General features: G+C 49.8%; 1 protein-coding gene across 3 annotated transcripts in view; it reads right to left on the bottom strand.

Annotated features, from left to right (window-relative positions):
* FMNL2 (formin like 2) overlaps positions 1-12,226 on the bottom strand; it is a 129,908-nt gene that overhangs the window by 21,488 nt on the left and 96,194 nt on the right. For all 3 annotated transcript variants that reach the window (XM_066323205.1, XM_066323204.1, XM_066323206.1), the window contains exons 7-11: positions 6,092-6,200; positions 4,495-4,571; positions 2,199-2,292; positions 976-1,050; positions 104-214 (exon numbers count right to left, since the gene is read on the bottom strand). In XM_066323205.1, the coding sequence (XP_066179302.1) occupies positions 104-214; positions 976-1,050; positions 2,199-2,292; positions 4,495-4,571; positions 6,092-6,200 (466 nt within the window). The remainder of the gene's footprint in view (positions 1-103; positions 215-975; positions 1,051-2,198; positions 2,293-4,494; positions 4,572-6,091; positions 6,201-12,226) is intronic.

Genomic DNA, 12,226 nt, shown 5'->3' with positions numbered 1-12,226 from the left:
TTTAGCTCCAGGCTGTAATTCCAGCCGGCTGCAGCCTCCAGCTGTGGCACAGCCCAGGAGCTGTGGGGCGGGGGCTTTGGGGAGGTTTGGGCTCCAGACTCACATCCAGGTACTCGTCCAGGCCCAGCTTGGTGAACTCGTACTGCAGGTGCACTCGGAAGTTCATGTCCTCCACGGAGTGCACCACGATGTTGATGAACTGCATGCAGGCCACCTGCAAGGACAGCCCCAGGTGAGCCCAGGAACCCCCAGGAGCAGCTGGAGTGGGACCAGCACTGGAGTAAGATCTCCAGGGTCCCCAGGAATGGCACCAGCACTGGAACAGGATCCCCAGGAGCAGATGGAATGGGACCAGCACTGGATCAGGATCCCCAGGAATGGGACCAGCACTGGAACAGGATCCCCAGGAACAGCTGGAATGGGACCAACACTGGGACAGGATCCCCAGGAACAGCTGGAATGGGACCAGCACTGGGACAGGATCCCCAGGAACAGTTGGGATGGGACCAGCACTGGAACAGGATCCCCCAGGATCCCCAGGAATGGGACCAGCACTGGGACAGGATCCCCCAGGATCCCCAGGAATGGGACCAGCACTGGGACAGGATCCCCAGGATCCCCAGGAATGGGACCAGCACTGGAACAGGATCCCCAGGAGCAGATGGAATGGGACTAGCACTGGGACAGGATCCCCAGGAGCAGGATCTCAGAACTCCAATGCTGGCGTGAGAAATCCTGCTCAGAACAGACCCACGTTGGATCCAAGCACTGAGCAGGAGTTCAAGGGAGATTTATCCTGATTAAAAGCAGGATTTCAGTTCCTCACACTCCAGCACAGACCTTAACCCCCAGATTTGGGAGGTTTTTGCCACCAACAGCCTCCCTGCTGCCACAGCTGTGCCTCAGACAGCAGGGCCAGGCCCAGGGAAGGGAAATGATGGAAAAAACCAGGAGTTTGTGGAAAACACCCCTCACCATGAAGTCAATGTTGTTGTCTTCATTCCTGAAATGCTCCATGAGCTTCTCGAAGCGCTGCTTCTCCCCACACACCTGGAAACAAGCACCACACTTGGCCTCAGCCCCATCCAGAATTTCAAATGCACTTCATCTGCTTGTCCAGACCCTCTCCAGCCACGTTTCCTCCCACTGAAATATCCCTCATCAGAAATTATTCCATGTGGGCACCTGCAGTGAGAGGCTGAGGAGCCTCAGGTACAATTCTTGCACGTTTGTAATTACAAAAGAACTCCTTTTATCTCTGTCCTCCTTAAAAATGGGATCTTTTCCAGGAGTGGAAGGAGCAGAGTTGCACCAGGCTGTGCCACAGCTCAGAGCTGACTTTTCTCTGTAATTAGGGAGAAACCCAAATGACAGGGGAGGGAAGAAAAAAAAGAAAATTATCCCTGGCTAAAGGAGGAGTGGAAATAAATCAGTGCAACAATCAGCTGGTCAGAATTCCAGAGCGACCTTCCCAAGAGTTGTCTGCATTAGCTGAATCCCAGTTTATTTTCTTGCCATTTCTTCTTGCCTTGGAGCAAAACACATTGGATTCTTCAAAGTTATGGATCACCTTCAGAAAAGCTCCTCAGCTCTGGGTTTATTTCCAGAGCACCTGAATCCTGGGTTTATTTGCAAATTCCAAATTATTTCCCACCCAGAGGTGCCACAAGCAGCCCTCCCCTCCCAAACCTGATTTTTTGGGGATATTTTTGTATGGAACAGCACAGCAGCTTTGCTGGGTGAGAGCAAACATTGGGAAGTGTTCCCTGCACATGCCAGGATTATTCTTGGGGCTTTGTCCCACTCAGATCCCAGTTTGGATCCCTGGAGCATCCCAAAGCTGCCCCACAGCTCCCTCTGGAATTCTCCTGCAATGTGGATAAAACCATGGAGCTGCTTCTCCCAAAGCCATGGGAAGCAGGACAAAGGGCTGGGAATGCTGCTGAGGGAGCTCCTGGTTGGGATATCCCATTCCAGCAGCACTGGAGAAGCTGGGAAAAAGAGAGGCTGGAATTGTTGGGAATTCCAGCTCCTCTACATCAACACGAAAACGACGGAATGGGCACCACGGTGCTTCAAGGGGAAACCTGCAACTTATGGAAAACCCTTCCTGGAGGGAATTGAGCTGGATGAGGAGGCTCCAATCGATCCTGAGAGAAGCAGGGACACCCAAATTTTGCTACAGCAGCTCCACCGACCTCCTTGAAGTTATCAAATGCAGACAGAATGATCTCGTGGCCTCCTCGGACCAGGCAAACAGCTGCCAGGAGCTCCAGCACCAGGGCCTTTGTCCTGGGGAGAAAACCAAGGGAGACACTCAGGGCCAGCCCCTGATCCATCTGCTCCCTGCCTGGGGGAGAAGGTGGGAGCTGCAGCCTCCTCCCGTGTGTTTTGAAGCCCCTGGAGTGAATTTCCCTGCGAGGTGCACGGCGCTGATCCGTGGGTTTCACCTCTCCTGGGACCATGCAGTTCCCCAGCCCCCTCTGAAAGCCTCTCAAACCATGCAGGGATCCGAATCCCAAGTTGGAAATTCAAGCAGAAAAAGGCACTGGCAGGAGTCTGGCAAAAGGCAGTGTTTGAGAGCTGCTGCTCCCAGGGAAGAATTCCCTGCACACAGCTGGAGGATCCCCAGCCACCTTCCCTGGAAGAGCTGGGAACTCCAATCTGCACTTTCCCTGACATAATTCTGAATTATTCTCCCTGATAATCTGTATTTCTAGCCCCCCACAAACCACACACAGTTCACTGCAGGAGCACAGGCTGCTGGAGCACGTCCTCCTCCTGAAAAACCAGGAGTCTGAGCTGATTTTCAGCAGTGAAACAGAGAGAAAACGAGATCACTGAGAGGGGAAAAAAAAAAAACCATGCAGCAAACTCAGTGTAACCCTCATGGAAATAATCCACATTGCTTCCTTCCAGGATTCCTGGAAAACAAAAGATTTTCTGGGCAGCTGAGCTCTGAGCAGAGGCAAACCATGCACACACAGAAAAAAAAATTAGTCCCATGCTCAAGCAGCGACTCCAAGCAGATGTTACAGAACAAGAAATACCTTGTGGGCTCTCAAAGGGTCAAGGTTATCTTTGGAAACCAGAAAAAATGGTCCCTTCCCTAGGAAATTTTAAATGGAATGTTCAATTCTGACTCCTCAAGGGGTTGGTTTGTTGTTTTTTTGTTTTTTTCGTTTTTTTTTTTTTCCTCCTGCCACAAGAAGAACTTCCAGGGTTTTTTCAGGATCAAGGAGCTGCCGTGGGGATTTGCTGCAATATTCCCTGGGAGGGGGTGGAAGATCTCTGGGATTGGAGTCTGCAGTGCTGCATCCACACCTCTGGGATGAGCAGAATTCCCTGGAGCTGCTGCTTCTCCCTGGCACATCCCAACCAGCCCTGAGCTCCCAAACCTCTCCACCAGCTCCCTCAGGGATAAAACAAACCCAGTTTATTTTAGGCCTTATTCCAGTCACATTTTAAAGCAGTTTTTTTTTTTATCCACCAAAATCTAAACAATCCACTTCTTCCAAAAGTAAAAATTTGGGTTCTCCCCTGATCTCCAGGCACTATAAAATGATAAAAAATTATGATAAAAAAATGATTTTAAAACTCATAAAAACAATAAACTTCCCATTTATTCCCATTTATTTATTCTTGGCTTGCTGACTCGGGGCTGAATAAAAGAAAGAAGGAAGAAGCTGCTTCCCTTAGAACAGGATTCCAGCAAACACATCCAGTGCTGGATATCAGCTCATCCCCCTGTCCCACCTTTCCATGGAAACATCTCTGGGTCAGAGCTGGACTGGTTGGACCTGCCAAAGTCCAGAATCCTGGGATCTGCTGGAGGTGGGATCACAGGGATGTGTGGGGACAGGAGGGACATGGAATATCCCCAGCAGCAGTTCCACTGAGGAGTCACAGCACCATGGCTGTGGCTGCCACCTGAGCCAGGAGACAAAGGAAACCCTCTCCCAGAGGAATTCCAAACCAAGGATCTTGGATGATGTTTTTCCAAGAAGGTTTTTCCCTCTCCTCAGGAAAAATCCCACATTAAGCTGCTCGTTGCCAGTGGAGTTTCCCTGCGCTGCAGAAGGGCTCCAGCAGCCACATTCCAGCTGAATCCCAAAATTCTGGAATGGGAAGGAGCTTAAAGATGATCCAGTGCCATGTCCCACCTCCCACTGTCCCAGGTTATTCCAGCCTGGCCTTGGACACTTCCAGGGATCCAGGGGCAGCCACAGCAAATCTGGGAATCTGTGCCAGGGCCTGCCCACCCTCCCAGCCAGGAATTCCTTCCCCAAATCCCACCTAAACCCACCCTCCTTCAGCCTGAAGCCACAATTGCAGCTGGAATGACACAGCCACTGCTCACTGATCTGCACCATTCCAGATTCCAGCGAATCCAGAGCAAAGGCTGATTTTTCCCTACAAATGCCCCTCTGGAAGCCCTTCCCAAGGCCTCTTTACTCACCTGCTGGTCAAACCCCACCAGCAGCAGGAGCCTACCTGGGGTTCTTGTTGTTCAAGCTTAGTGCAATCTCGTTGACGGCGTGAGGGTGGGACATGACCATGTTGAATCCATACTGGAGAGAGAAGGGACAAGCCTGCCTCAGTCTGACACCAAAATCTCCCCAAAATCCCACCAAAATCTCACCAAAATCTCACCAAAATCTCCTCAAAATCCCCCCAAAATCTCACCAAAATCCCACCAAAATCTCACCAAAATCTCACCAAAATCACACCAAAATCTCACCAAAATCTCACCAAAATCCCACCAAAATCTCACCAAAATCTCCTCAAAATCACACCAAAATCACACCAAAATCTCACCAAAATCTCCCCAAAATCTCCCCAAAATCTCCTCAAAATCACACCAAAATTCCACCAAAATCCCACCAAAACCCCACCAAAATCCCACCAAAATCTCACCAAAATCTCCCAAAAATCACACCAAAATCACACCAAAATCCCACCAAAATCTCCTCAAAATCACACCAAAATCACACCAAAATCACACCAAAATCTCCCCAAAATCTCCTCAAAATCACACCAAAATCACACCAAAATCTCCCCAAAATCTCCCAAAATCACACCAAAATCTCACCAAAATCTCCCCAAAATCTCCCCAAAATCCCACCAAAATCTCACCAAAATCCCCCCAAAATCCCACCAAAATCTCACCAAAGTCCCTCCAAAATCCCCCCAAAATCCCCCCAGCCCCACCTCCCTGCCCACATCCCATGGCAGCTTCCCCCCAAAAAACCCCCAAAACCTCGTGGACTTTAAAACCAGAATATTTCATCCATCCCAACTTCCAGCTGTGGGTATTGCACGATTTTACAATTCCCTGCCATTTGCGGTGTTGGAAGTGCTGTTTTTGGCCATTTCAGCGCCCAAAAGGCTCCGAGAGCTGCTCCTACACCATTCCCAACCCTCCTGCTCCTCCCTCCCTCCTCCAATCCCTGTTTAATTGTGCCTCATTCGTGGTCTGAGCTGGAATTTGCCAAACCCTGCGCGAGCACAGCTGGCTTTGCTCTCCAAACCCTGAATTCCAGAATTCCTTTGGAATCTGCTCCACTGGGGATTGGATTGTCCCTTCCTGTCCACGCCCAGATAAACCCCTCCCAGCTCCTCAGCAAGGTGCTGAGCACGGCTTTTCCTGGTTTTAGGAGAAAATCCCAAATTCCTGATGCTCCCAGCATCCCAGTGGGGAGAGGAAAAAGCTCAGGGAAATAGGATGAGTTTGGTCCAGTGGGTTATTCCCAGTTATCCCAAGGGCTTTTGCCACAAGCACATACGAGGCAAAACTTGGATTTTATATTTTTATATTTTTTTATATTTTATATTTTCTCTAAAAAAAAATCTCCTCTTTTTGGAGCGTTACTACTAAACTCCAATTAATTATCCCCTAATTAGCTGCATGGTTAACGAACTGGCCCAACACATCCAGGCTCTTCCTGCCCTTTCCCTAAATCCCTAAATCACGGGATGGTGTCTCATTTTGTGAGAATTTCAATATTTCCAGCGATTTTACCCCTTTAAAAACTCCCCCATTCACCTTCCCTGCCTCATTCCCAACACCCAGGAGATTCCAGGGAATTACCTGGTAGTTCATGATGGCCCTTAAACACATGATGCACACGTGCACATCATCCTTTTTACTCACTAATCGGGAATTTTTGAGGGTCCTTCGGCTTGGCAAAGTGTTGTACCTGCAAAAAAAAAAAAAAAAAAAAAAGGAAAATAAAATAAAATAAAATAAAATAAAATAATCCCCATTCCTCATCAATCACAGGAATGTTTTCAGGGAGTGGAAAGAAAGGAAGAGGAATATCCCTCCTCTGGGTGAGGATGCAGGAGTTTGCCAGAGGAGAAGTAGAAAATATTTGTGGAAGTGAAAGAGGAAAAGGTCCTGGCAAGGATAAAAAAAAATCCAGATTTTTATCATGGCTCCAAAGCAGGAGCTGGACCTCAACCTTTCCTGCCAGCACAGCTGACAGGGAAAATTCCCAAAAAAACTGGTTTATTGTGACTTCCTGGCTCATCCCTGCAAATTCCCTCTGTTAAAATCCACAAGAAAGGAAAGGACAAGGAATACAACACTGGTTTATTGTGACTTTCTGGTTCAACCTTGAAAATTTCCTCTGTTTAAATCCACAAGAAAGGCAGGAACAGGGAATACCACAGCACATTTGTGATTTCTTGGGTCATCCCTGTAAATTCCCTGTTTAAATCCATGATAAAGGCAAAGACAGGGAATACCACAGCACATTTGTGATTTCCCAGCTCATCCCTGCAAATTCCCTGTTTAAATCCACAATAAAGGCAAGGACAGGGAATACCACACCAGTTTTTGTGATTTCCCAGCTCATCCCTGTAAATTCCTAGTTTAAATCCACAATAAAGGCAGGGACAGGGAATACCACAGCACATTTGATATTTCCTGCTCATCCCTGTAAATGCCATACCACAGCACATTTGTGATTTCTTGGCTCATCCCTGCAAATTCCTAGTTTAAATCCACAATAAAGGCAGGGACAGGGAATACCACAGCACATTTGTGATTTCCTGGCTCATCCCTGAAAATTCCCTGTTTAAATCCATGATAAAGGCAGGGACAATACCACACCATATTTGTGATTTCCTGGCTCATCCCTGAAAATTCCCCCTCTTTAAATGCACGAAGCAAAGAGGAACAACGTCCCACCCCAGGGCTGGCTGTTCCCTGTGCCCACAATTCCCAGCTTTCCACAATCCCTGCCCTGGGCTTTTCCTTCCCAGCCGTGCTGAGATGAAAGGAATCCCCAAATTCAAAGCAGGATTCTGTCAAAGGAGATTTTTATTTTATTTTTTTTTTCCCTACCCATAAATATGAATGAATCCATCAGCTCAGGGCACTGCAGGATTTTGGGAAACGTGACCCAGTTTGGGGTTGGAGCAGCTGGAGGTGAATTTTGGGAGCAGCACAGGAGGATATTTGGGATGCTCCTGGTGGGAATGGGGCTGCCAGGGCTGTCCCACATCCCTCCCCTGGATCAGCTCTGTGCCCACAGCGAGCTCAGGGATTGTTCCTGTCCCAAATGTCCCTTCCCCAGGCACATCTGGAGCTGAGTGACCCCAAACTGGGAACCTGGACTGCCCCCAGACCTGCCCATTCCACACATCCATCCTACCAAATATGAAAAACACAGCCAAAAAAAAAATTATTTTAAAGTCCCACAATAAATAAAATAATGTTTTTAGTGCCACGGAGATGGTTCCTACACTGGTTTATCTCAGATTTAAATTAGGAAGGGCTGCAGCACGATTTTCCATACATTTTAAATCAGATTAATGAGATTTTTATCATGCCAATGTTGGAAGAAAAATGATTTCCTCAGCGTCTGGTGAATCTCTAAATTCCAGAATTGAATCCACCAGTTCTGTTGGTTCTAAGAAATGGGGAGAAATCTCCTTAAACAATAAAAATGACCATAAATCCAGATTTGGGTATTTCCAGGTGCTTGGACAAACAGAACTGGGGAGCGAGGAAACTCCAAAATGTCCAGTCCTGGGTCTGATCCGCCTGGAATTTCAGCTTGGATCCACCCAAGGATCCATCCAAGGAATTCCATTCCCCTAGGATGGAATCTTCCCAAGCTGAGCTGATCCCTCCTAAACCTCTCCATACCTGGGTGGCTTTCCAGGCCTAACTGGGAGAGCTGGGAATGTTCCCCTGGAGAAGGGAAGGCTCCAGGCAGAGCTGGGAATGTTCCCTGGAGAAGGGAAGGCTCCAGGCAGAGCTGGGAATGTTCCCCTGGAGAAGGGAAGGCTCCAGGCAGAGCTGGGAATGTTCCCCTGGAGAAGGGAAGGCTCCAGGCAGAGCTGGGAATGTTCCCCTGGAGAAGGGAAGGCTCCAGGCAGAGCTCAGAGCCCCTGGCAGGGCCTGAAGGGGCTCCAGGAGAGCTGCAGAGGGACTGGGGACAAGGGCTGGAGGGACAGGACACAGGGAATGGATCCCACTGCCAGAGGGCAGGGCTGCCTGGGGGATTGGGAATTCCTGCCTGGGCTGGGATTCCCAGAGCAGCTGTGGCTGCCCCTGGATCCCTGGAATGTCCAAGGCCAGGCTGGAGCACTCTGGGACAGCAGAAGGAAGGTTGGAATCACACCCCAAAGCCCTCTGGAATTCCAGGACGTGCCCAGTGCAGTGGTGCAGACTTGGACTGGCCCAATTCCATACAAATCCCAGCTGATTTTTCCAGCATTTTCCCCTTTGGAGCTGCTCAGAAAGCTGCTGCTGTCCCCTGGCTCCAGGAGAGCAGCCCAGGGTGGGGCTCACAGGGATGAGGAGCTCAAACCCAGCACGGCTGGGGGGGTTTGGTTCCATCCCAGATTTGCTGTGGATCCCTGGAATGTCCAAGGCCAGGATGGACACTGGGACACTGGGAGATGTCCCTGCCCATGGCAGGGGTGGGATGGGCTCATCCCAGAGGATTCTGGAATCTCCCCAGGCAGCAGACTGCACTCTGGGATCTGTTCAGGCTTTGGGCACTCCCAGGGAAGTTGTGCCTCCTGTCCACATGGAATTCCCTGGGATCAGCTCCTGCCTCTTGTCCCACTCAGCATCACCCAGCTCCCTGCTCTGGGCACATTCCCCCTGTGATCCAGGTAAGGCCTGGACATGGAATGTGTCCTGGAGAGCTCCTGTGCTCAGCCAACCCCTGGGGACACCGGGAATTCTGCCCTGCATTCTGCATTCTGCCCCATCCCCTCAGCCTCCTCCTCAGAGCCACCAGAACCAAGAATTCCCGAGGGGTTTTGGTGCAGGAAGCCCTGCCCATGACTCTGCCCCTGGGATTCAGGCTCAGGAGGCTTTTCCCTGTTCCTGCAGCTCTCCCAAAGCCTTGGGATGGGTTTGGTTCCTTCCCCAAGGCGGCTCCAACATCTCCCTTTGAGCCAGGGAAAGGGGGATGAGCTCCTCCTGCTTTTCCTTCACTCCTGCTTTTCCTTCACTCCTGCTTTTCCTTCCCTCCTGCTTTTCCTTCATTCCTGCTTTTCCTTCACTCCTGCTTTTCCTTCACTCCTGCTTTTCCTTCACTCCTGCTTTTCCTTCACTCCTGCTTTTCCTTCATTCCTGCTTTTCCTTCATTCCTGCTTTTCCTTCACTCCTGCTTTTCCTTCATTCCTGCTTTTCCTTCACTCCTGCTTTTCCTTCATTCCTGCTTTTCCTTCACTCCTGCTTTTCCTTCACTCCTGCTTTTCCTTCACTCCTGCTTTTCCTTCACTCCTGCTTTTCCTTCATTCCTGCTTTTCCTTCACTCCTGCTTTTCCTTCACTCCTGCCTCCCCAAGGCTTGGCCCAGCAGCTGGAGCACTCCTTGGGTTGGATTTCCTGCCTGCTGCAGGTCCCAGATGATGTCACCCCCAGGATATTTGTGCTGCTAATTGAAGTCAGATGTTCCTCTTTCATTTCCACGGCTCCTCCTTGCAAAGGGGAACTACAAAAACCTTTTCCCCTGCTCCAGAGCAGGAGCTGAGGCTGGGGGAGCTCCTGCAGAGGGGAGAGAGCTGAGCCACAGGTCTGGGATGAGGAGGATGAGGAAAAGAGCAGGACATCAACAGCATCCTGGGAAAACCAACAGCCAGCAAAGCCAAGGCTGACCCTGGGCTGGAACAGAGAGCGTGAGGTTCTTTTTCTCACCAAGATCTGACAGAAAAACCTTTCTGCTGAAGAATAATTACATAATTTTTTATATTTTAAGACCATGGAGCTGTTCAAGGGCTGGAGCCTCTCTAGAGCCAGGTTGGGAGAGCTGGGAATGTTCCCCTGGAGAAGGGAAGGCTCCAGGCAGAGCTGGGAATGTTCCCCTGGAGAAGGGAAGGCTCCAGGCAGAGCTGGGAATGTTCCCCTGGAGAAGGGAAGGCTCCAGGCAGAGCTGGGAATGTTCCCCTGGAGAAGGGAAGGCTCCAGGCAGAGCTGGGAATGTTCCCCTGGAGAAGGGAAGGCTCCAGGCAGAGCTCAGAGCCCCTGGCAGGGCCTGAAGGGGCTCCAGGAGAGCTGCAGAGGGACTGGGGACAAGGGCTGGAGGGACAGGACACAGGGAATGGATCCCACTGCCAGAGGGCAGGGCTGCCTGGGGACATTGGGGATTGGGAATTCCTGCCTGGGCTGGGATTCCCAGAGCAGCTCTGGCTGCCCCTGGATCCCTGGAATGCCCAAGGCCAGGCTGGAGCACTCTGGGACAGCAGAAAGAAGGTTGGAATCACACCCCAAAGCCCTCTGGAATTCCAGGACGTGCCCAGTGCAGTGGTGCAGACTTGGACTGGCCCAATTCCATACAAATCCCAGCTGATTTTTCCAGCATTCTCCCCTTTGGAGCTGCTCAGAAAGCTGCTGCTGTCCCCTGGCTCCAGGAGAGCAGCCCAGGGTGGGACTCACAGGGATGAGGAGCTCAAACCCAGCACGGCTGGGGGGGTTTGGTTCCATCCCTGTGATTTTGCTGCTGGTGGGCTGGAAACTGTGGGGTTTGTATCAACTGACAGCAAAAAAAAAAAAAAATCCTTCAGAAAGGAAGGGTTTGGCTCATCCCAGCAGTTTGGGGGTTTCTGTGATCTCCTGGAGCCGCTCACGAAGATGTTCTGGTGAATTAGGAATAAAATCACAAAATGACAACTTCCCCAGGCCCCTGAGCAGTGCAAGTGTCACTGGCAAATCCCCAAATCCAGCGACTGCAGCTCCCAAAACTGTGTCAGATTCAAACCTGATTCTGAACACACTCAAAGCCCATTTATGGATTTGCCTGGATCCTTCTCCCCTCACAGACTCCACAGATTCTGGAGGAAGAACTGAAGTTTCTCAGCTCCATCCAGATGAAAACTCCACTGTTTTTGCTCAGAAGAAAGGGAATTTCTAATGGGCTGGGACACTGCAAATCCTGCATTAATATTGATCTGACAGCAGAGGCTGGCTCTCAGTAAAGCTCCTTCTCCCAAAAAAGCAGCAATGAAACCCCCAAAGGTTCTTCCCCCCTCCTTTTTCATCCTCCTGCCCTCATTTTGGTTTCCCAAATCCCTGAGCCTCCTCTTGAGGAAAAAAGGAGGTGTTTTTTTTTTTCCCCTCTCAGTTGCCAGGGAAACACAAGGAGCAGGGAATTGGCAGCTTCAGCAGTGCTAAAAGGAGCTGGAATTAGAGAGGGAGAGTCCTGGAGCATGGACAGAGCTCTGCCCAGCCTGAATTTTGTATTATCCTGCTGAGATTTTTCACAGCCTTCTCCTTTTTTTTTTTTTTTTTTTTTTTTTACTTCCAAGAGGGAGAAGCAAATCTTTCAGCTTGGATGGGAGATTCCATGTTCCTGCCCATGGGATGGGATGGGATGAGTTCAAACCCTTCCAAACCAAACCAGGGCTGGGATTCTGGGGTTCCTTCCCACCACTGCACAGTTTCCACCTTTCCAGGAATCTCCACACATCCCAAAAATCTCCTTTAGCACCTAGAGATGGGGCAGAAGCTCCAGGTTTTGCCCAAAAGAAAAAAAAAAAAGCCCTCCTCAGCTGAGCACCTGCCTTGTTCTGAAAAGAAGGTTCTCCTTCAGTTGGTTAATATTTAATAATTCTAAAAATTACAATTCAAACATTATGATCATTTTAAAAAAAAACTCCCTTCTTGAAAATCTCTCACCTACCTTTAGCTTTCAGGGTTTGTTGGGGTTTTTTTTAACACACATGATCTCCAGCTCTTGAAAAAACACACTTCTAAAAAC

This window comes from Sylvia atricapilla, chromosome 7, assembly GCF_009819655.1.
Source record: "Sylvia atricapilla isolate bSylAtr1 chromosome 7, bSylAtr1.pri, whole genome shotgun sequence".
Lineage (NCBI taxonomy): Eukaryota > Metazoa > Chordata > Aves > Passeriformes > Sylviidae > Sylvia > Sylvia atricapilla.
Note: the sequence above shows the minus strand (reverse complement) of the source record. Positions and strands in the feature narration are given on the sequence as shown.